The 25,416-nt window shown below is 43.7% G+C and overlaps 1 protein-coding gene across 4 annotated transcripts in view; it reads left to right on the forward strand.

Moving 5' to 3' along the window:
* EMC9 (ER membrane protein complex subunit 9) overlaps window positions 1–25,416 on the forward strand; it is a 233,946-nt gene that overhangs the window by 100,880 nt on the left and 107,650 nt on the right. For 3 of the 4 annotated variants that reach the window (XM_044058750.1, XM_044058749.1, XM_044058748.1), the window contains exon 5: window positions 17,570–17,664. In XM_044058750.1, the coding sequence (XP_043914685.1) occupies window positions 17,570–17,664 (95 nt within the window). The remainder of the gene's footprint in view (window positions 1–17,569; window positions 17,665–25,416) is intronic. The other variant, XM_044058751.1, reaches the window with a different exon arrangement.

Below are 25,416 nucleotides of genomic sequence, written 5' to 3' on the forward strand. Positions count from 1 at the left end.
GTCTGCAGCTCAAATTCTTAGAACTGTGATGAGTGGTATTTAGATACAGGCTTTGAGTTTTAGTGCAGTGAAAGAAGTTAGTATTATTTAGTGGCACATCTACAGATAGCAGTGTATTGGTTCTGTAATAACTGATCTGATATTGTTAATCCTCGTTCATTCTTTACACATGGGTATCTGTTCTGAGCTTGGAACCGAGCCGGCCATTTTCCAAGCTCGCGTCAGCTTCAAACTTTCGAGCTAAACTCTTACCCACAATCCCCTCTCCCTGTTACCTCAGATTTCGTTTGCCGTGTTGCCATCCGGTCATGTCAAGCTACTTCTCTTAAGTCAAGTACAGTCAATTGTTTAATTGCTTTACAAATTATTTTTCTGTCAGAAAAGTTGATATTTTATTGTCTCTTGCCCTATTGCATCTAGTGTTCATAATTTCCTCAGGTTTTTTTTTTCCTGTCCTTTACTACCCTTTTTTACCGCAAGGTAATTTTCTTTTTACCATCGTTGGTAATCCTTTTCCCTTTCTCTTTCATACCTTTGGGTACTCTCTTGTACCATTGTTGGTAATTTTAGTTAATATGGCAGATAAAAAAGGTAGTCCGTGGTTTAAGCGGTATTCTGATTGTGGACACAAACTGCCTACTTCTGATGCACACTCTTTATGTGTTTATTGTTTGGGAGCTTCCCATTTATCTGTTGAAACACCTTGTACTATTTGTGAGAACTTTTCTAATAGGACTTTATTAGAAAGGAAAAATAAGCTGATACTGAAGGGACTTCTAAAATCTCCCTTTTCAGAGGCTATTTCTGGGTCAGAGGTCTCAACCCCTCCTAAAGCCCATAAGAAAATGGATGTTTCTTCTAAGGCTAAATCCTTGCCTTTGTCCCCGGCTGGGGACTCTCACCAACCAAAATCTAAAAAAGCCAAAATTTTGTCTCCGGAGCTCTCTGTCAGCCCCAGTGCTTTCGGTGCCCAGACCTTCGGCACCGAGGCCTTCGGCTCCATCCTCTCCTGCAGCCTTCTACATATCGGCACCGAGGGGCTCCTCGGTTCAGACCATTACCACTATATCAGCACCAGCCGTTCAGTCGGCGCAGACCTTGACTGCGTCGGCTCCGAGATCTTCCTCGGAATCGGGGCCTTTATGGTTAACACCAGTTTTGTCGGTTCCAGCTTCGGCACCGACAACCACTTCGGCACTGATTCCCGTGTCGGTGCAGACAGTTACATCGGCACCGATGACTTCTTCGGTGCAGACAACAGTAGCCCAGTCCCTCTCTGCACTGTTGTCCTCGGTGCGGTCAGATGAGATAGGCACCAAGTCTGCCTCTTTTGTGGACAGGCCTGTTTCTCCCTCAGTCTCTGTGAGGTCCACTAGAAGCCTTTCCGAACAAGATGTGTTGTGTCTTGTGGACCAGGCATTCTTGGCCAACGGTATTCCACTCTTCAGGAACTATCCTTCCTTGGGAGGTGATCACCCATCTCCAAAGACACCTTCTTATTCACCTCCTTCATTGCCTTTGAAGTCCATGGATATAGTACAGTCTTCCCCTTCTGCGGTTCCCTTTATGGATCTCACTAAGGAACTGCAGTTGCCTTCATGGCAGGATAGTTTTGCTATGACCCAGGATGTCAGCTGTGACAAGCATAGCTTGCTGCTCCACAGCCATCCAGGGACTCTAGGTCGGCAGGCTGAGCAACTTAGGGGAGGGGTGCCCCCGTCCTAGACCTACACTCCTCTCCGGGTGGACCAGCCTTCCAACTGATGGAAAAGGCTTTCGCTGCTGCTGGCGATACCAGACTGACTGTACCTCCGCCCTCCTCTGGTACACTGGTTTCACAAGTCGCACCTAGCGAACACTGGGTGCAAGGGCCTCGGGAATCCCCATTTCCATGGTCTTTCCTAGCTTCTCCCGCTGAGGAGGTCCACCAGAAAAGTTCATGCAAGAGGAAGCACATAGACTCCACAGAGGAGTCCCTCACCGAAGACACAGATTTCGATGAGGGGGAAGGATCCCCTTGGTCACCCTCTGAGGTATCCTTTGGCGATATCCTCGAAATCATGAAACAGAGAGGTGACTGGCAGTCCTCTAATCCGACCCCTGAGGAATCTGTGTTCCTGCAGTCCTTTCGTGCCCGGCCCCCTACATCTTGGGTTACTCCACCTGCCAATGAACTCGTCAAGTTCATCATGCAGCGTGCTTTGCAGGCCCCTGATACCGTCGAAGCTATTCCCCAGAGGCCAGATAAGATCTTGTTCCCTCCTGCTTCGGATCCCCATTAGCCAAAGGTCTTCCTGTAGATGCTTTGGTGGTGGCGACCGCAACAAAAACAGATCTGGCAGAAGAAGAAAGCCAGACTGTCCATCTGCCTAACAGAGCATCCTGGGCCCTGGACAGAATAGGGAAGCACACCTTTGCTTCAGCGACCTTTGCTGTCAGGTCCCTGAATTATTTGGCACATTTTACCAGGCTTGAAAGGGATCTGGTTTATGAGCTCTCTGAAACCTTGGATGGTGCAGTGTCTGATGAGGTCCGTGACAAAGTGGCCTCTCAGCTGGCCACCATTGAGTCTATATTTAACTCCTCTATGCGATTGATATCTCACGCATCAGGAGGAGCAGCAGCGGGTTCAGCTGCAGTCTTGAGACGACACACCTGGATGCGCTTGTGCAACTTCGTGGAACCTTTTAAGTCTTCCTTTCTTAATGCCCCCATTGAGCCTTCCTCATTGTTCAAGCCCAAAGTTAAAAGCACACTGGCCAGATGTGAAAAGGATGGTAAGACCCTTTCTGCCGTAGGTGTCCATTATTCTTCCCCTCAATGTGCTTTCTCCCGAAACCGAGTGGGAAGATATGGTTCAAGAAATCTCAGGGTCCTTTCCATGACACACAGGCCGAGTCCTTCCCCCAGAGGCAGAGGGGGAAACTCACAGGGAAGAAGCTCCTTTCGGGGCAGAGGGGGGCTGCGTAACCAGGGTTCCAGGAATTCTTTCCCTGGTCAATCCTACCAGTGCTTCTGAAGAGCGGCCCAACTCCTTTCTTCTGGAGGTGGTTGGGGGACGTTTCTCCTTGTACCCTTCTGCCTGGCTAACTATAACCACCGATTCTTGGGTACAAAGGATCATAACCAGAGGTTATCATATCCCCTTCCATCTTTGTCCCGTCCCTTCAAAAAAACCTTCCAGACGTTCCACCCTGTCAAAGGGAAGAAGCAGCACTAGAGATAGAAAAGCTGCTAAGAAAAAGAGTCATCCAAATAGTCCCTCCAGACCAGATAGGATCCGGATTCTACTCAAGACTATTTTTGGTGCCAAAGAAAACCGGGGACTGAGACCAATTTTGGATCTCAGTGTATTGAACAAGTTTGTGAGAGTACAAAAATTCCGGATGGTCACTATACAGTCCATCCTCCCACTTTTGGAAAAAGACGATTGGATGTGCTCTATACTATAGATCTTCAAGATGCGTACCACCACATAAAGGTGGACATGCCATCAAGAAGATTTCTGCGCTTCCGTGTGGGAACCAGTCACTACCAGTTCAGAGTACTGCCCTTCGGACTCTCTACAGCCCCCCAGAGTGTTCACAAAGTGCATGGCAGTTGTCACAGCTCACTTGTGACTTCCAAGGATTCCAGGTGTTTCCATACTTGGACGACTGGCTCATTTCTGCCCCCACCAGACATCTACTGGAAAAAGCCCTGGCATACTCTCTCCTGGCTGCTCAAAGGCTAGGCATAACCATAAATTGGCAGAAATCCAATCTCACCCCATCTCAGTCGACAGAATTCATAGGGGTTATCTGGGACACAAAGATCTGCAGAGCTGCTATTCCAGAGAACGGAATTTTAAGGATAAAGCAACAATTAATTCAAATCCTTTCAAAGGAAAAATCCATGGCTCACTCGGTTCTACAGCTGTTGGGGTTCCATGGCAGCCTCCATCACCATTGATCCCCTGGCCAGGTTTCACGTGAGGCTTCTACAATGGCTACTGCTCACCCAATGGTATCCTCTTCAGCATCCTCTTTCAGCCGTGATTCGAGTAACCCACAGGTGCAAACAGGATTTAAATTGGTGGATGACACATAGTCTCTCTCAGTGGTCTCGCCCCTTCTCCCCCCAGTAACCCAAGGCAACAGTGACCACGGATGCCTTCCTGATGGGGTGGGGGGGGGGGCTATGTCAGGGACAGACAGTCCAAGGCACTTGGTCCCAACTGGAGGCCCATCTGCATATAAATGTTCTAGAGCTGAGGGCGGTGCCTCTGGCGTTGCAAGCATTCCATCCCCTGCTGTCGTCTGGGACAATTGCGATTCAATCAGACAACATGGCGGTGGTCTGGTACATCAGCAGACAAGGTGGAACCAAATCTTACCCCCTTTGTCGAGAGGCCATGAGGATATGGCAGTGGGCGATGGCTACCAAACATTTTCTTCTAGCAACGCACATTCCCAGGAGTTCCAACGTGATAGCAGACAGACTCTGCAGGTACATTCTTCAGCCTCACGAGTGGTCCCTGAATCCCTTGATAGTGGTGGAGATCTTCCACCGCTGGGGCCTTCCTTGCTGCGACCTCTTTGCATCTCCGACCAACTACAAATGCAGCAACTACTTCACCCTGATTCCCCCTCCGGTACAGTCATCCAGGGACGCTGTAGTCCACGATTGGCCCTCGGGTCTTCTCTTTGCATTTCCGCCCTTTCCTCTCATTCCCCAGTTTCTGAAGAAAGCCCGGCGGTTGAAGAGCAAGATAATCCTCATAGCACCATATTGGCCCCGACAGATTTGGTTCCCATTCCTTTGGCTTCACCTACTAGATCGACCATGGATTCTCCATCCAATCGCGGAGTTGATCTCACACCCACAGAACCTGATTCATCCCATACTGAACAGCTTAAAGCTAACTGCTTGGCTACTCCAATTCTCTTGATTGCCAGGCAGAATGATCGATCTTTACCAGTATGTGATATTTTCATTGCTTCTCATAAGTCTTCCACTAGAATCACTTCAAGTGGAAAAGATTTACCTGTTGGCTGAAAGATAAACAAGTAGACCCATTTTCAGCACCAGTGTCGATAATACTAGACTATTTGGCTGAACTGTTTCAATCTGGTCTATCGGTCTCTACCATTAGAGTTCATTTGGCTGCAATTTCTAATTTTCATGAGGGTGTCCAAGATTCCTCTCTTGTGTTCCATAAATTGTGCAAGACCTTCATAAAAGGTGTGAATCGTCTGAAGCCACCTTTTTATAGAACCTATTCAACCATGGGATTTATCATTAGTTCTACAAGCTCTGACAATGGCACCTTTCAAACCAGCCTCTTCTTATAACCTCAAGTATTTGTCATGGAAAACCTTGTTTTTGGTCACTATTACTTCTGCCAGACGTATTTCTGAACGTCAATCTTTATGTATCAAGAGTCCATACTTAATTTTTCATAGAGATAGAGTGTCTCTGAGAACTAATCCATCATTTCTGCCTAAAGTGATCTCTGAAATGTCCATTAATCAAGCCATTGAATTGCCAGTTTTCTTCCCCAACCATTGAAACAGAGGAGAGTATTGCCTACATACTCTAGATATACACAGGCAAATCCATTTTTACTTGAACAGGACTAAACCCTTTCGTAAATCTGACCAGCTATTTTTGGCCTTTTCTGGATCTAGATTAGGATCTGCTGTTGCTAAGGTCACATTAGCTAGATGGTTGGAGGACTGTGTGACCTTTTATTTACACACAGCCACAGTTAATGAAGGCATAACCTCCATTCAACCAGACTCTATGTGAGGTCAGACTAGAGCAACAACCATTCATACTAAGTCTACAGCACAAGCATCACCTCCTCCCCCACCCTCAGCCTTAACCGAAGCAGTGGCTGAAACAGTAAACATTGGAGACAATCTGCTAACTGCCAATAACTGCCACAGAGCTATGATACAGGAACCTACTGCTGGCCCTTCGACAACACAAAGGAATCTACATGGTACTTTTTTTAGGAGCTCCAAAAGATACACAAATTACTTTGAAGAATCCACTACCCATCAGGGCACGATCGATAAGCCTAAACAATCAACACAAACAATCGATCGAGACAAGGGAGCATGGAAAGGAATCCGAATCATACCAAGCGGAAACGAATGTAAGCCACAATCTGATTTTTAACATTTCTTCTCTTAGGCTCACTAGTGAACACTTTTTGCGCTGTTGAATAAAGGACGAGTCAACCCAGTTACTATGTTAAAAGACTTGAGGTTATTGGGAAGGAACTTGTCTCTGAAAAATGTTTTTGCTTCTGGGTTAAACAATGCTGAAGTACACAAGCGTTATCAGAATCCAAGTACTTTCATTCCTACTTCGCACCCTGCGATACAAACTTTTATTAATGTTTGTGAACGAGATTTTAGATCTCTTTTTTTTCTAAAGGTGCTAATACTCAATTTTATAATTTATCAAGCAATGAAAATAAGGCCTTACATGAACTAGTTAATATGCATTCCATTGAAATCAAGCAGGCCGATAAAGGTGGTGGAATTGTGTTGCTTGATACTGAGTTGTATTTACAACAAGTGAATGATTTACTGAGTGTATCTGATACATATCAATGCATTTCTTTTGCAACTGTTAAAGGTATTATTGACAAGGTTTCTTTTTTAATTTTTGATTTACTTATGACAGGTATGATAGATGAGGATTTATTAAAATTTTTTAATATTCAGAATCCCATTATTTCCAGAATTTATGGCCTTCCGAAGATACATAAACATGCCACCATACCACCAATGAGACCTATTGTCTCAGGTGCTGGATGGTGTGCAGAAGCACTATCCATTTATGTAGAAGGCAATTTGCATACATTACTTAATGACTGCTGCACCATTCTCAGGGACACCAAAAGCTTTCTTGAAAGACTACATAATAGATTAGAGACTATTGATTGTGAGTATATGTTGGTTACTATGGACATCGAAGCATTATTTACATCTATACCCAACGATTGGGGAGTTGAGATGATTAGAGAGTTTCTCAATATCAATCACTCTTTTGATAATAATAAGATTGAACTTATATGTGCCCTATTAGATATTATCTTAGAGAACAATGTTTTTGTGTTTAATAATGAATTCTTCAGAAGGTTGGCGTGGCTATGGGACAAAGCTTGTGCCAGTACCTACGCCAACCTAGCTTTAGTTTGCTGGGGACAGTCTCATCACCTGACAGAGATAAATCCTTTTTTTGAACACATTCTCTGGTGCGTCCGATTTGTGGATGACATTTTCCTTGTGTAGAAGGGAAACAATCAAGAATCGGATTAATGTATCAAATACATTCACACTACTACTAGGTTTTTGAAATTTACTTGTCAATGTTCATACAGTGAAATTATTTTTTTTAGATGTATTAGTTAAAAAATCAGAACAGAAATTGAATAGTAGCATTTACAGAAAGCCCACAAGGAAAAATGCTCTGTTGCACAGGTCCAGCATGCATCCTGGACACATTTCTAAGAACATTGTCAAAGGACAAGTTTATAGGATTTTGAGACTACACAGTGACGACTGAGCAGCACAGCTAGCTCTGGAAGTAGCTAAACAAGAATTTTTAGATAGAGGATATAGTGCACAACACATGACAGTGCCATTCCTGAAGCCTGGAGGCAACACAGTGGCAGATGCAAACCATATCTCAGTGAAGGTCAATCTTTGGATTCAGGGCAGAGACTGGAGTGCAACACCAATTTTTTTAGGGTTATTATGCAAGATTCCAGTGATATTAATGAATATAGCAACATCATTAAAAATCATTGGAGTATTTTAGATGAAACCCCTGGGTTGACAGACAAAATTGGAAAATCCCCCTCTTTTACGTTTAGGAATAACATCTCACTGAAACAGCATCTGTGCAATAAAAAGAGATCACGGCATACTGGTAAAAATGATTGCGTTGGCACATTTTCTTGCAAGCATTGCATAGCCTGCCAACACATTCATGTTGGTACCAGTTATACCCATCCATCTTTAGGCTTTAACATTAAGAGCAAATGCTTTGCCAACTGCAGAACTTCTAATGTAGTATACTTCTCTTTCTGTGTGTCCTGCCATTCATTTCATGTAGGAAAAACAAATAGAGGTTGGGAGAATGGCCTAAGGGGTTGGGAGAATGGCCTAATGGTTAAGGTGTTTGCCTTACAAACACAAGGTACAGGGTTTGAATCTCACAGGGGATAATTGGGGGCTATTGGCTAAAATTCTCACAGGGCAGATAGCCTAGTACTACTAATCTATGAACCTATGAATGTTCAAAGATAGAGTGCTTGAACATATTAGGGACATTAAAAATAAGAAAGACAGCAGTGCATTAGCTAACCATGTAAGCTGTGAAGATCCTACACATATTTTTAAATTTTTTGTGATACAAGTAATACATCCTGACATCAGAGGGGGCAACATTGAGAATTACACAGAAAGCATTGAGCAAGAATGGATACTGAAGTTTAATGCTGAAAACCCCCCAGGTTTGAATGGCATTGCTTCCCTTAAACCTTTTCTCAAAGCACGTCCATTGCCACATAAATTCTAGTAACCTATCCTTGGAAGCATTAATTCTTAGTATGATATATACAGAAATGGTTAGCTTGTTGTTATGTGCAGTGTTATTGTTATGTATGTGAAATACTTTCTGTACTTTTATAAGAGCTTAGTAAGGCTATACAATGCACAGCACTCTTGTTTTTAATTTAACTAATCATGACAGTTTTTTAATTAACTGTTAACCAATGACCTTAGCAGTGCTGATCACCTGACATGTCTTATTTATTTAAATGTTTTATAGTATTTTACTAGCTGTCTGATGAAGCAACTTGGTTAGTTGCGAAAGCGCTTACTTTTTTGTTTAAATAAAATCTTTGGTGTGTGAGCTTTTGGTGCAGTTTTTATTCTATTTTACTTCATTTTCTCTGCACCTTGCTCTGTTTCCCAGGAGCTGCTTTATCTTTTACTTGTAATATTTCGTTGCCTACTACCATGAAAGCTCATTCAACAAGGTCGGTGGCAACTTCTGCTGCCTTCCATGCCATAGCTTCTTTACATGACATCTGTGCAGCTGCAACTTGGGCTATGCCTCATACCTTCATCAGTCATTACAAATTGGATTTGGCCTCCAGGGGAAGAGCATCTTTCAGTTCTGTGGTGCTCAGGAATGTCCTTCCATGAGAGCCTCCCAGGGATAGAGGTAGCTGAGGACTCTGTCCCATGCGTAAGGAATGAACGAGGATTAACAATATCAGATAAAGAAGTTATGTCTTACCATAACGTTCTGTCTGTATTGTTGATCCTCGTTCAGTCATTACAACCCTCCCTCCTTCCCCCTCCTGTGGTTTCTAGTGTATCTCACCATCCAGTTCTCTTAAGTTATTTGACCAGAGGTAGCCTCTACCTTCTTTAACTTGCAAACTCAATCTGAGGTAACAGGGAGAGGGGATTGAGAGTTTGAAGCTGACGCGAGCTTGGAAAATGGCCGGCTCGGTTCCGAGCTCGGAACCGATACCCATGCGTAATGATTGAACGAGGATCAACAATACAGATGGAACGTTATGGTAGGACATAACTTCTTTTTTGTAATACATGGGGATAATTTTTTCCCCAGTGAAAGGTGGATATTTGTAAATATTAATAAATGAGCTGAAATCTCATAAAATGCTACTCAATGTGATAAACATTTTTGAAGTTTCTAGAGGGTGTGATGGAGGTATTGGAGAGTGGCAGTAGCATTATTTGTTTGTTTTCTTGGAAAGACTGGAATGATGCAAGAGGATGTTGTTAGTGGCATTTTTTTAACAGATGCAGTCATAATTGTGGTACTGGTGTTTTTTTTTAAGGCGGCAAGAATTGCAAAAGCAGTTGTAACTTTTTTGTACAGCAAATTAGAAACTGGGGATATTCGCTTTTATTTTGAGATGAAGCACTGTGATCATTTCATTATCAGAAATAATTGTGGTGATGCTTCTGGTCTTTGGGCATTTTTTGTACACAGTCAAGTCTTTGAATTTTGGCTCTTCTTTTGTAGTATCATATTTGTGGTGCTAATGAGCAGTGTTCTGTAGTCCTATCTCGCTTTCATTCTTACATATGGGTTCAGAACCGATTCTCTGCTCTGACTCGGCCGATTACAAAGCTCAAAGTCTCTTAATTGACTCTTGGCAAGGTAGGTATCCCATAGTGCACTAGTAAGAATCCCCAGATCTCGTTTGCCGCGTCTGAGTTCAGAAGTGCTTCTTGCTTGGCTGTGGCTAAGTTGCATATTTTTCATTGTTATTGTAGTTTTACTGATATTTCTTCACATACGATAGCTTAGTTTACTTAGTCTTAGTAATAGTTTTTCATAGGTAGTAAATAGTGTGTTTTGCTAAATTTACGTAGTTAGTGTTGAGAATTTGTTGGCCATTCCAGGTGCTTTGTGCTAGTTTTTTTACATAGTTCCTATTAGAGTAGGTCCGCGTTTGGGTTAGGACCTTGTTTTTTTCTAGTTTTCAGTAGTATAGTATATTGTGTGCAGTGTCGTTTACTATTATTGACTAGTTTTTGCCTGCTGTTTAAGATTTACTATTTGTGGTATTTTCTGACTTGGCTTCTTTCCTGTTTCCACAGCTAGGTCCATTTAAGTTGGAGGACCTAGTCCTCTGTTTAACTTTCTGGCATTTTTCCTCAACAGGGCTAGGCCCATTTAAGTTAGAGGACCTAGTCCTCTGTTTCTCCTCTGTGTGAGAGTTAGTCTAGCAGAGCCAGGCCCATTTAGGTTAGAGGACCTAGTCCTCTGTTGTATTTTTGTGTGTAGCTTTCTTAAAGGGCGAAGCCCGTTTAAGTTAGAGGACCTTGTCCTCTCTTCTGTTTCATAGAACTTCCTTTTGTACTAAGACACGTCGAAGGCATCCAAAGATCATAAACCTTCAGGTTTTAAAAAGTGCCTTAAGTGCTCCCAAAAATGTCGATTACTGATGGGCACAGTAATTGCTTTTACTGCATCGGAGCCATTCACCTACAGGAAAACTTGTTCTTTCTGTCACTCCTTCAGCTCCAGAGTTCTCCAAGAAAGAAAGAACAAATTAATACTGAAAGGTTTCCTTAAGCCTTCCTTCAAGGAGGACTTAACCAGCTCTTCATCTTCCAAGTCTTAATCATCAAAGAAAGAGAAGGTCAAGTCAGCCAAGCGACATTCTCCTGCACCGACTGTTTTGTCTGAACCTCCTCAGAAAACTTTAAAATTGGATAAGCCTTCTACCTCTTCGGCTCCACTGTCCTCGGAGCTGGTTGAGGTCATCAATGTTGATACTGCAGTGTCGGCCCCAAGTCTTTCGGAGCCGACTACTGAGAAATTACATCGGAACCGGTACAGAGAGCTGTTGCCGGTCTCCCCAACTTTACAATCTCCCATTTTACAGAGATCTAGGTCACCTACCCTGTCATCCAGATCCTCCAAGAGCCTTTCAGAAGAGGATGTAGAGAGAGAGTAGTGCTTAGACTTTTGAAGTCATCTGCTTTACCCAAATTGTTGCTAGCTCTGTCCCAGTTGGTTCCGTAGCCATCTAAGACCATTCTCTCTGTTGTGGTTCCTCCTCCAAGCCATGTTGGTCCTTTGGAGCTGGAGATTTCGGTGTCACTTGTTGTGGAACCCTCTGGTCCTGCTCCCCTTGTGGCTGTCTCTGAGCCGAGGTCCGCTCCGACACCGTCAGCGCTGTTCTTGGTGTCTATGAGCCGAAGCTCACCAGTCTGCCCTGACGGGGATGCTTGGGCCCTAACCTCTTCGGTGCCGAGTCTACCTCTCGGTGCTACAGCTAGGTTGAGCTCTGTCCCTACATACATCTCTGAGCTGAGGGCTACCTCCGTTTCCGCAGAACCGGAGCAGTCTTCGGAGCTGGAGAGATCTGCATTCAGGATGATGAGGAGTGTGCTGAACTGGACATCAGCTCCACACAAGGGTACCAATACTCTTCCCCCTCAGGCACAGACTACTGTCTCAGCACCATCTCTCTCTCTTGACAGCAGAAGCCCACAGCCTCAGGAATCCCCGCTGGGTGGCCCCCAGTCTTCCGAAACCTCCCTAGAATACCCTTCTGAGGAGCCCCCTCGGAAGAGGACATGCAAGAGAAAGCATGTAGACTCCCTGGATGAATCCATCACCTCTGACCTCGAGGAGTCAGAAGGGTCCCCAAGGTTGTCCTCTGATGATATCTTCTTTGTAGATATCTTAGAGATCCTGAAGCAGAGAGGCGGCTGGCCCACTGTCACCCCTTCTGATGAGGAGTCAGTGTACCTGAAGGCTTTCAGGTCTCAAACTTCAGCCTTTTGGGTGTCTCCACCTTTTGATGAACTCCTGGACCTAGTTAGTCAAAAGGTATGGGAAACTCCAGATGCCGTGGAACCAGTCCCCAGAAGACCCAACAAATTTCTCTCTGCCCCTAAAGAGAAAGAGTTCTTGACCAAGGTGTGCCTGTAGATGCCATGGTGGTGATTGCAGCCACTAAGAAGGAACTAGCGGAGACTTCTACATCTGTCCATCCACTGAACAAGGAGTCTCGAACGATGGATAGATACGGAAAGTATCTTCTCTAAAGCGGCTTTTACTCTCGGATCGCTGAACTACCTCACACATTTTACTAGGCTTCAGAGAGATCTCCTAAAGGAGCTAGGAGATGCTCTGCAAGGTATATCAACTGAAGGAGTCTTTGAGAAAGTTACTGCTCAGTTGTCCACCTTAAACCCCATTGTTAATTCCTCCATGAGACTGATCTCCTACACAGCAGACTGAGCGAGTAGGGCAGCGGGTTCAGGAGTTTCCCTTAGGAGACACTCCTGGATGCGCTTATGTAATTTTGTGGAGCCCTTCAAATGTACTTTTACCAGTGCCCCCTTTGACGGTTCCTCTTTGTTTGGATCAAAAGTAAAAGATTCATTCACCAGGTGCGAACAGGGAAAACTCTCTCTGCCATGGGAGTACATTTTACCGTCCCTTCTAGACCATATCCCAAGGGTCAGAGAGGCAGAAAGATGTGGTTCAAGAAGTCCCAGAGATTTTTCTGGACTCACAGGGTGATTCATCCTTCAGAGGCAGGGGAGTAGGAGCTAATGGTAGACATTGCCCTAGAGGCAGGGGGGGGTCCGCAAAACCAGGGTGGCCGCAATTCTTTTTGCGGCCGTCCTTATCAGTGCTCCTGATGTGGGCCCGGCTGTGTTTCTCTGGAACCAGTCAGGGGTCACTTATCTTTGTATCCAGAAGCCTGGCTCAACATCACCCAAGACAAGTAGGTACAAAGAGTAATCACCAGAGGATACTCCATACCCTTCTTTCTTCCACCCCACACTCGCAAGAAGATCCCAGATGTTCCACCCAATCACAGGGATCACGCAACTATAGAAGTTCAAAAGCTGCTTCCAAAGAGAGTCATCCAAACCGTCCCCACAGACCAGATAGGATTCAGAACTTAATCCAGATTCTTTTTAGTGCCAAAACGAACAGGGGACTGGAGGCCCATTTTGGACCTCAGCAAACTAAACAAATCTGTAAAGAATTCCAAGTTCCAAATGGTAACCCTGCAGTCTGTACTCCCTCTATTAGGGAAAGACAATTGGATGTGCTCCATAGACTTCCAAGATGCGTACTACCACATAAAAATGGACAGCATTGAAGAGTCATCTACGCTTCCGGCTGGGAGCCGATCATTACCAAGTTTGTGCTCTGCCCTTTGGTCTCACCACAGCCCCTAGGGTGTTCAAATGCATGGCGGTAGTGACAGCTCACTTGAGATGTCATGGATTCCAAGTGTTTCCTGTACCTGAACGACTGGCTCCTGACCGCCACCACCGGGCACCTACTCCTACAAGTCAGGGATTCAACCATCCAGCTCTGTACTCAGCTAGGAATTACGATAAATTGGGAAAAGTCTGCCTTGTTGCCCTCTCAATTTGTGACTTTTATAGGCGCAGAAATAGACACAGTCGCCATGATGGCTCATCTTCCTGCAGACAGAAATAAAAATTTCAAACAGCAGATATACAGCTTACTTCCTCTACAAAAAGTCAAGGCCAAGACAGTGATGAAAGTCTTACGGACCATGGCTTCTACCATAAATCTAGTTCCACTAGCCAGATTGCATATGAGAATTCTTCAATGGCTACTTTTTTTCCAGTGGTCTCTTCAACAACTGTCTCTATCTCATATTCCTATAATGGAGTCTTGCAGAAAGGACCTTTGGTGGATTCAGCTTGATCGGCTGATGAAAGGGACACCCTTCCTCCCTCATCAACCCACTGCTACTGTGACCACGGATGCCTCACAGATTGGGGGGGGCATTATCTAGGCAGAACTGTCCAAGGCACATTGCAAGGTCATGAGGCTCACTTGCATATCAGTGTCCCAGAGATGAGACCAGTGCTTCTAGCGTTGCAAGCACTTCACGACTTTCTTCCTTTAGGGACAATGGCAATCCAATTGGACAATATGTCAGTGGTATGGTATCTAAACAAGAAGGAACCGGATCTTACCGCCTTTGTTGAGACCCCTTTGTTGAGAGGCTCTTCGTGTTTGGCAGTGGACGATATCTTCCCAGCGTTTTCTAGTAGCAACACATGTCCCGGGGACAACCAGTGTGATAGCCGACAAGCTCAGCAGGGCAATCTTGATGCCTCACAAGTGGTCTATGAATCAGAAAGTAGCAGAACAGATTTTCCGCAAATGGGGACAGCCTTGCTGCGATCTTTTTGCCAGCCCGATCAATGCCAAATGCCGCAGCTACTTCTCCCTTATCCCCCCTCCGGGGTCGTCACCGAGAGACTCATTTGTTCACGATTGGCCCCCGGGACTTCTTTATGCGTTTCCCCCATTTTCGCTCATATCGAAAGTGATCCAGAAAGTAAAGTTCTTGAGAAGCAAAATGATTCTGATCACTCCTTACTGGTCTCGTCAGATTTGGTTCCCCTTTCTCGGGCCTCATCTCCTAGATGATCCATGGACTCTGGACCCAGTTCCAGACCTCTTGACACACATGTCAGGCTCCCTTCACCCATGCCTCCACATCCTCGACAGCGTGGCTGCACCACATCCATCCCTAGTCAGGCTTCATGATTTTTCACCTGCAGTGACCCATATCCTTGCGTCTTCCCACAAACCTTCCACTAGGAAGTTATACGCTAGCAAATGGAGAAGATTTTCTATCTGGGCAAAAGAGAAAAATGCAGATCCTTACACAGCATCCACCCCCTTGGTGTTAGAATTTCTAACTGAACTTTTCCATCATGGATCAGCTGCTGCTACAATCAGAGTTCAACTGGCAGCGATATAAAATTTTCATTTGGGACAACATGAGCCTAATCTGATGGCTCACAGATTATATAAAACCTTCTTTAAAGGCACTACCTTGCTGAGACCTCCCTTTCAGGAACCTGTATCTCCTTGGGATCTAAATTTCGTTCTGTCCAAACTTACTTCCCCGCCTTTTGAACCCGCACATTCGTGTGAATTGAAGTTTGTCTTGGAAGACAATTTTTCAAGTAGCCATCACATCCGTTAGACAGGTATCAGAATTGCAAGCACTGTCAATCAAACCTCCTTATTTGATTTTTCATAAAGACAGAGTTTGCCTTCGTACAAGCCCTTCCTTCATCCCTAAAGTTTGCTCTCAGGCTAATTTGAACCAAACTATCAAACTGCCTGTATTTTTTCCTAATCATTTAAACAGTGCAGAATATAAATTTCATCAACTTGATGTTCACAGACTGTTACGGTTCTACCTACATAGAACTAAGGAACTTAGAAAATAAGATCAATTGTTCGTGCCCTTTTCTGAAACTAGTATAGGTCTGCCAGTCTGTAAAGTGACTATCTAATTGGATTTCCAACTGTATTTCCTTTATCTGCTCCTCCAGTGGAAAGAACCTTCCATTTAAAATTAAGGCTCATTCCACAAGATTCCTATCCACATCTGCTGCCTTTCAAGCCAGCGTTCTGATTGACAGTATTTGTGCAGAATCAACTTGGGCTTCCTCTCATACCTTTATTACTCATTACAAATTGGAGTCGACATCCAGGGTAGAGCCTCCTTTGGTTCCACTGTTCTTAGGAGTATATTCCTGTGAGCCACCCGAGAAAAAGGTGCTAGGGACGCTGTCCAATATGTAAGAATGAAGGCGAGATAGGACTACAGAACATAAAGAAGTTATGTACTCACCATAACGTTCCATGTTTGTAGTCCATCTCACACTTCATTCTTATGAACCCACCCACCTACCCCTGTCCTGGGAGGATTTAGAGATGGGATAATATTGCCTTTGGTAGGGTGGAGACCTTTCATTGTTGTTCCTTCTGGATAACCTTTTCTGTCACTCATACTCAGCAGCAGACAAGATCTGGGAATTCTTGCAAGTGCACTGTGGGATACCTACCTTGCCACGAGATAACTAAGAGACTTTGAGCTTTGTAATCAGCCGAGTCAGAGCCGAGTATTGGCTCCAAACCCATATGTAAGAATGAAAGGCGAGATGGACTACAAACCTGGAACGTTATGGTGAGTACATAACTTCTTTATCTGTCTTATCACCTCCAGGGTAGGGGAGGTGAATGTGCACCTTATGCACATCCACACGCTGTTTAGAAAGATTCACTTTTATGGAGCACAAATAAGCTTGTCCGGCCTGCCACTGGTCTCCACCTTATGCTACCCTTAATCATCTTCGAGGGAGATGAGCTGATATAAACCAATTGATGCCCCCCCAAGCCAGTCCTCAGTCATCTGGGTCTCCAATATAACCAGGTTGGCTGCATCTTGGCCAGACATTGTGGTGCCTCTGCACTTTCAGACTGACTTAGGTTGACAGCTGTAGCTTCCCGCAGTGTTCAAGCATGCCCTTAGCATGTTACTTGTGGCTGTCACCCTCTTAGAACATACATCTTGAGATTTTGCTGCTCCCTGCCTACTCTCACACAGCTTGTTACAGCAGTTGAGAACCTACATCCTGAAGCATTGCTGCCTCTGGCTAAATGTGCTTTATTGTATACAGTTTTTATGGCTTTGTCATACCTCTTCAGATGTTTATTAATGTGAACTGACAGTGTAGTTGCTTTTAGACTGCAAAGTGCTTTAGTCACTTATTATTTCAGGTATAGTTCTCTCTGTCTCTTGAAGAACTCTGTACTGGAGTCATCTATTGCATAAGATGTAAAATAACTTGTTAGATGCACTGCTTAGTCTGTGTCATTTTCAAAATTCCTAAAGCATTCATAATTGTGAGTAGTGCTCTTCCAAATTTTGAGCAGACCATGTGGTGTAACACAGACCGACCTTTCCCTATTATGGGATGAAATGGGGATCACTTCCATGTCAGTTATTGTGGCCTGCCAAGGGGTTTTATTTGTGTTTATGGGGTTTTGCTACTGTTGTAAGGTAGTTAATGCAGTGTTATCTGTTTTGTTCCTTGTTGAGATCACACGTTATTTGGTAAGGGGGTTAGAAATTTCCATGCAGATAAAAAGTGCAATGGTGAACAAGATCCTAACTGTCCTGCTTTTCTGTTTGTTTCAGCTGGAGAACAGCAGGTTTTCAGCAGACTGTGAAATCCCACCCGTTGCTGTTTTTGAGCGCAGGGATAGTCACTGGATCCCAAAAGACAAAAACGTGTGAGTCTTCATTTTTTGAGTTGTAGCTCTTCATATGTGTGAGTATGTTTTTTGTGTATGCGCTTGCGTATCCATGTGAATGGGTGCAAGGTCTTGCATATTTACTTGGCAGCATACATTTGCTTGTTTGCAGACAGTTGTTCACTTTGTAATGGTAATCCAGTGAAAAGAGCTTTATAGAGTTCTAACTGAGCATTTTAAAACATTACAATCATGACCTTAGACATACATGATAGCTGTTACACAGCACAATCCATGTAATACAGCAGCACAGTTTTAGACAATTGTGTAGAAATAAGTATAAGATACGCTTAATGGAGATGTGTAATTATGAATGCAGTCATTGCTACAAACTTTGATATTGACATTCAGATTACATAACCAATGAGTTATACTTTGTTAATTGGTATACAATTGAGAGTAGAAGAGAAAGTAACTATTTTAAGATGTGAAGTTGTCCTGTCTCACATTCATTCATATTGATGGGTTCGGAGCCGATCCTCTGTGCCGACTCGGCCATTTTCACAAGCTCGAGGTCTCCAGCTAGCTCGAGGCTAATTCCCTATCCCATGATGCACCAGTGCTCAACTCCGATCTCGTTTGCCGCAGAAACAGATCGAGAGTTTTCTATGCTAGCTCAGGGTAAGTACAAACTTTTTGAAATATTTTACAGTTAAATTTGCATAGTTTCTTTAAAAAAATAGTTTGGAGGTCTTTATCCTCATTATAGTGTGTTGTTTACTGTTGGTTTTGTTAAAAATATAATTCTTTAGTTATAACTTGGGTCCTCGGTTGTTGAGCCTGTTCTTACCCTATCCCCTTTCTTTGGAATTAATATTGCTAATGGTAGTTCTTGCTAGAGTTGTGTATTTTTTGCCTCAAAAGAGAGTATCTTGACAGTTCGCTTATAGTGTGCAGTTTTTAACTTTGTAGTAGAGTTTATATAGGTAGTTGTTAGCAGTTAATCTTATTGAAGTTGCAGTAGTCCGTTTTTTATTAGAGGACTCCTTTTTTCCTTTTATTCAAAGGGATTATCGTGTGTGTGTGTGTGTGTGTGTGTGTGTGTGTGTGTTGTTTTCCCTTCGATTCTAGTAATTGCTATTATAGATATTTGTTGTGCTATAGCCTTGTTTAAATTAGAGAGGTTCATGTCAATTCTTTCCTTGCAAAACCTTTCTGGATGTAAGACAAACTTCCTAAAAAAAAATGTCAAAACAGTCGAAAGACTCAAAACCTTCTGGATTTAAGAAGTGTCCTAAGTGTGGACAAAAAATGTCATTAACTGATGGTCACACGGAATGTGTATATTGCTTGGGAGCAATTCATTTATGGGACTTTTGTCTATTTGTCACTCCTTTAGCTCAAGAGTCCTGCAGGAGAGGAAAAACAAACTGATTTTAAGGGGGCTCCAAAAGTCCTCATTTACTGAAGCCCTTGAACAAGGTCAAGAAGTACAAAAAAGTAAGTCACCTACTTCTGAAAAATTCTCTAAAAGATCATCTACTTCCTCAGAGTTGGAGCCATCTAAAAAGGCACCAAGATTGTCTCCGACTGTGTCTAAAGAAGTTCACTTTGCAAAAATTTCAACCTCTGCTTCACTGCCTTCGGAACCAATGGTTTTACAAGTAAGGAGCCAGTCCCCTGCACTAAAGCCAGTATCTCCAACCTTGAGATAGCCTATTCTTCAGATATCCACAACTCCAGCCTCCCTCGACTAGGTCCTCAAGAAGTCTTTCTGATTTGGATGTGGATCGTGTTGTGCAGAAACTGCTAAAGACATCGGCGCTAGCAAAATGATTATTGGAACCGACCCGTAGGGCTTCGGAACCGACTGGGCCTTTCCCCTCTTCTTCTATTCCTCCTCCGACCCGACCAGTGGTCTCAGAGTTGGAATGTGTGGAGCATATGGTGACTGGTTTGTTAAAGCTGAGACCTACCCCAGGTTCTTCGGCTCCAACTGCTCCGACTACTTCAGTGCTGTCCGTGGAGTCTAGGCACCGACACTCGCCGGTCGAGTCCGGGGGATTGAGTGGAACTGATATGTTGTCAGATCTGACTCTTCCTCTCAGAGCCTCGGCTCGTGTGAGCTCGGCCCCTACCTCAGCTTTGGAGCCTGCTCCTCTGGTGCCAGGAGGTGTCCATCGGTTCCTCGGAGCCAAAGGGTTCCTTGGCCCATGGGAGTGAAGCCTTCGAGGCTATGAGGAGAGCTCTGTCCTCAGAGACAGCCTCACCATCTGCTGCACCCATTCCATCCCTTAAAGCATCGGTGTCAGTCTCGCCAGAACCGATTCCAAAAAGGCATAGAGACCCAGAGCTTCAGGAAGCCCCACTGGGTGGTCCCTTGTCTTCCGAGACCTCTCCAGAGTACCCTTATGAAGAGGCTCCTTGAATGAAAACTTGCAAGAGGAAGCATTTAGACTCCCCACAGGAGTCACTTATATCAGACACTGACCTTGATGAATCAGAAGGGTCCACACAGTCACCCTCTGAGATCCTAAAGCAGAGAGATGGCTGAAAGTCCATTAACCCTACTGATGAGTCTGTGTACCTGAAGTCTTTCGGGTCTCAACCCTCCACCTCTTGGGTGTGTCTGCCTTTCGATGAGCTCTTAGAATTACTTTGTTGAAAGGCGTGAGAGTCTCCACAGTGGAGCCCATCCCTAGGAGGCCGAATAAGTTCATAACCAGTCCACAAGATAAAGGTTTTCTTACAAAAGGTGTTCCAGTGGATGCTATGGTGGTGGAGGAAGCACTAAAAAGGAGTTATCGGAAACATCCTCATCTGTTCATCCACCAAATAAGGATTTGCAGACGATGGACAGATATGGAAAGCACATGTTTTCATCAGCATCCTTCACACTCAGGTCCCTGAACTACTTAACCCATTTTACTAGATTACAGAGAGATCTCATTAAAGAGCTAGGAGATGCTTTCCAGGGTTTAGTAGCTGAGGGGATATTGGAGAAAGTATCATCCCAGATCTCCACCTTTAACTCCCTAGTGAACTCGTTCATGAGGCTTATCTGTTATGTAGCCGATGGGGCGAGTAAGTCGGCTCTTCAGGAATTGCCCTTAGGAGACATTCCTGGATGTGCCTCTGTAATTTTGCAGACCCCTTCAAGTCATCCTTTTTAAACATCCCCTTTGATGGCTTGTCCCTTTTCGGACTGAAGGTAAAATATACCTTAACCAGGTGTGAACAAGAGAGAGAGACTCTCTCTGCTGCGGGAGTACATTTTTCCACCCCTTCCAGACCCTTTCCCAAAGGTCAAAAGGAGGGAAAGATGTGGTTCCAGAAATCCCAGAGAGTTTTTCCTGACACGTGGTAAATCCTCCTTCAGGGGCAGTGGAGGAGGAGGAAATAACAGAAGATGCCACTCGCACAGTAGAGGGGGTCTTCAAAACCAGGGTGACCAGGAATCCTTTTCTGGAAAACCCTTTCGGTGCTCCTGAGAGGAGGCCCATCTGTCCCACTCTGGAGGCAGTTGGGGGATGCCTGTCTTTGCACCCAGTTGCCTGGCTAAAAATTACAAAAGACTCATGGATGCAAATAATCATATCCAGAGGTTACTCAATACCCTTTTCAGTCACACCTCTCCCAAACAAAAGGATCCCAGATATTCCACCCAGTCAAAGGGATCAAGCAACCATAGAAATTCAAAAGTTGCTACAAAAAAAGAGCCATCCAGTCAGTCCTCGAAGACAAAGTAGGATCCAGAACTTACTCAAGGTTCTTTTTAGTTCCAAAACAGGAGACTAGAGACCAATACTGAATCTCAGCAGACTAAACAAGTGAGTAAAAAAGACAAAGTTCCGGATGGTCATGTTGCAGTCAGTACTTCCCTTTCTAGGGAAAGACCATTGGATGTGCTTTATAGACCTTCAGGATGCGCACTACCACATAAAAATGGACAGGCCATCCAGGAGGCACTTGCGCTTTCAGCTGAGAGCCAGTCACTATCAATTTCGAGCTCTGCCCTTTGGCCTCACTGTAGCCCCCATAGTGTTCACGGCTCACCTGAGATGGCTAGGATTTCAGGTGTTTCCATACTTAGATGACTGGCTCCTAACTGCCACTACCAAGCAGCTACTACTTCATGCAAGGAACACAAAGTTACAGCTATTTGCAGACTTGGGAATTACTGTCACTTACGAAACATCTGCCTTATTGCCATCTCAATATGCCATTTTTATAGGAGCAGCGCTAAATACATGTACAATGATGGTAAAACTTCCAGAGGAAAGGATTCAGGTCCTTCAAAAACTGATGCTGAATCTCCTGCACAAAACAAAACTCCAAGCCAGAGAGGTTCTGAAGGTTCTAGGCACAATGACCATTTCCATCACAGTAGTTCCTATACCGTGCATGCATATGAGGATCTTACAGTGGCTTCTTTTTGCCCAATGGTCGATGCAATCGCTCCCAATGTCCCACAAAATAACTGCAAAAAGGATCTTTTTTGGTGGCTTCATTCAGATGAAGTAACGATAGGGAAACCCTTTATTCCTCCAGCTCCCCTAGCCACAGTGACCACGGACACTTCCCAGATAGGGTGGGCATTATCTTGGAAGAACAGTCCAAGGCACATGGAAGAAACACGAGATTCACTTGCACATCAGTGTTCTTGAGATGAGAGTGGTGCTTCTAGCTTTGCAGGCATTCCAAGACTCTCTACCTGTAGGAACAATTGCAATTCGGACAATGTCAGTGGTATGGTACATAAACAAGGAGGAACCAGATCTTATCCCCTATGTCGAGAGGCCCTGAGGGTATGGCAATGGGCGACATCCTCCCAACACTTTCTAATAGCAATGCACATCCCGGGGAAATCCAGCATGATTGCAGACAAACTCAGCAGACATGTACTGATGCCACAATAGTGTTCCCTCAAGCAAGAGGTAGCGGAGAACAATTTCTGCAGATAGGGCCAGCCTTGCTGCGACCTTTTCGCCACATCCACAAACACAAAATGCAGTGACTATTTCGCCCCGATTCCCCCTCAGGGGAAGTCCCTGAGGGATACACTCATACACGATTGGCCCCCAGCTCTCCTGTACGCTTTTCCTCCCTTTCCATTAATACCCAAAGTCATATTGTTGGGAAGGACCTTAATCCTGATAGCCTCTTACTGACCTCGTCAAATTTGTTTCACCTTCCTACAACCTTATCTTCAAGAGGAACCTTGGATCCTGGACCCAGTACCGGATCTTCTGATACCTTCTTCAGGAGTTCTTCACCCCTCTCTCAAATCCCTCCAGTTGACAGCTTGGCTGCTCCAGTTCCAAACATAGCCAGGTTACAATATCTTTCATCATCCACTTAACACATTTTGAAATCTTCCCATAAAATCTGTACGAGAAATTTGTATCTAAGTAAATGGAAAAGATTCTCTCTTCGGGCCCTACAGAGTAAGATTGACCCTTTTTTCACATCTCTTTCTACTATCCTAGAATTCCTAACAAAGCTTTTTGAAAAAGGTGCAGCAGCTGCTACTATCAGGGTACAATTAGCAGCAATTTCAAATTTTCACGTAGGTGAAAATGGCCAAAACATCAAGTCACATATATTGTGCAAAGCATTTCTAAAGGGCACTTATCTGTTAAGACCACCAATAAAGTCTCCACCACCACCATGGAATCTAAATTTTGTCTTTTCAAGAATAATTCTTTCACCTTTTGAGCCAGCTTCACCATGTCATCTTAAATTTTTAACTTGGAAAGCCGCCATCTTAGTGGCCATCACCTCAACCAGAAGGGTATCAGAACTACAAGCATTGTCATTCAAACCCCCATATATAGTTATTTTATAATTATAGGGTTTATCTACATACTAATCAGTCTTTCCGAGTCAAACTTAAATCAGACCATTGAGTTTACCAGTACCCCCCCCCCCCAAGTACCAACTTGATGTACACAGACAGTGATGTTTCTGTTTACATAGAACAAAGGAATTTAGGAAGTCAGATCAACTTTTTGTGTCTTTTTCAGATGCTAAGAAAGGTACACCAGTAGCAAAAACTACTCTGTCTAGATGGCTGTATTTCCTTTACTTATAATCGCTGAATAAAGAACTTCCAGGTAAAATAAAGGCTCATTCAACTAGAGCAATTGCCACTTCAGCCTTTCGTGCCAGAGTGCCTACAGATACCATTTGTGTAGCAGCAACATGGGCGACTCCACATACTTTTATTACTCATTGCAAAGTGGATACAGCCTCCAGGGGCAGGTCATCCTTTGGGTCCACTGTGCTGAAGAATGTACTCCCATGAGCCACCCAGGAATAATGGTGCTAGGGACGCTGTCCCATCGGTAGAATGAATGCAAGATAGGACAACTTCACATAAAGAAGTTATGTTCTTACCATAACATTCCATGTGAGTTGTCCATCTCGCTATTCATTCATGTGTCCCTCCTTCCAAACCCCAGCCTTTGACTTCTAGGGGATCTAGGCTTTTTTTCTTTTTGGACACCTTTTTGACTTGATCTTTTTCAATTGCTTGTTCCACAAATTTATATATGTATATAGTTTTGAAGTTGTAGTCTACTCTTTTTCTTAGAGGCAAACAAGGTCCGAGTTGGAGCACTAGTGCATCATGGGATAGGGGATTGGCCTCAAGCTAGCTGGAGACCTCGAGCTTGTGAAAATGGCCGAGTCGGAGCCGAGGATCAGCTCTGAACCCATGTAAGAATGAATAGCGAAATGGACAACTCACATGGAACACTATGGTAAGAACATAACTTCTTTTTTCCATTTACATATTTACAAAAGGTTTTTGTCATTGTTCTTTGTGGTAATGATAGGCAAGGAAATACCATGTGAATGAATGGAGTATGTTACAGCAATATGGTTCTTTTACCTGTTGTCCATGAAGCAAATACATAACAGATACATTTTTTTACTTACTATGTCCGACCTCTTTCTTCCTTCATTTAGTACTCCTTACTGATATCCCAGCCGGGTCTGTATCAGATTATCGAAGGGGCATTACAGTGAATGCCTCTTCATCAACACGAAAAGTGCGGACTTTGAATTATACAAATGGCTGAATCAGCAATTTTTTTTCCTACACATTAGGGGGTGGGGGGCATAGCCCCCCATTTTGAGCTCTTTTTAGTGATATTCCATTTCTGGCCGGAGCAGTGATTTTTTTTCCCTAGGGAAAAAATTGCTGATTCGGCCGTTCGCGTAATTTGCAGTTTGCTGTTTTCGTGTCGATGAAAAGGCATTTGCTGTAATACCTCTTAGAAAATTTAATATAGACCCATCCCAGCCATAGCTATTTCTTTCTGAACCTTACCTCCTGGCACAGGTTTGTTAGATATAGCTATATCTATATATATATATATATATATATATATATATATATATATATATATATATATATATATATATATAGATATACATATGTATGTGCGTATATATATATATATATATATATATATATATATATATATATATATTATAATATAGATAGATATAATATATACATACACAATGTAATATTGTATGTAATATGGCTGCTGATTTCCACTGACAGTGATGGTGTGCTGTAGTTACAATCATTATCCCTTGACTACTAGGATAGTCTGTGTGAGGAAATCATTTACTTGCCTGATAACAAGTTGTCCTGTGATAGTATGTACTGTTTGTACAGTTTTTTTCTCTGTATATTTAACTACACCCTTTATTGTTTGTGTTTACCTGCTCAAGTCTGTCTTTTGATTAAGGGCCATGATACCATTGTATTGAGGT

Source organism: Protopterus annectens, chromosome 16.part0 (assembly GCF_019279795.1).
Source record: "Protopterus annectens isolate FY-2018-M chromosome 16.part0, PAN1.0, whole genome shotgun sequence".
Classification (NCBI taxonomy): Eukaryota; Metazoa; Chordata; order Ceratodontiformes; family Protopteridae; genus Protopterus; species Protopterus annectens.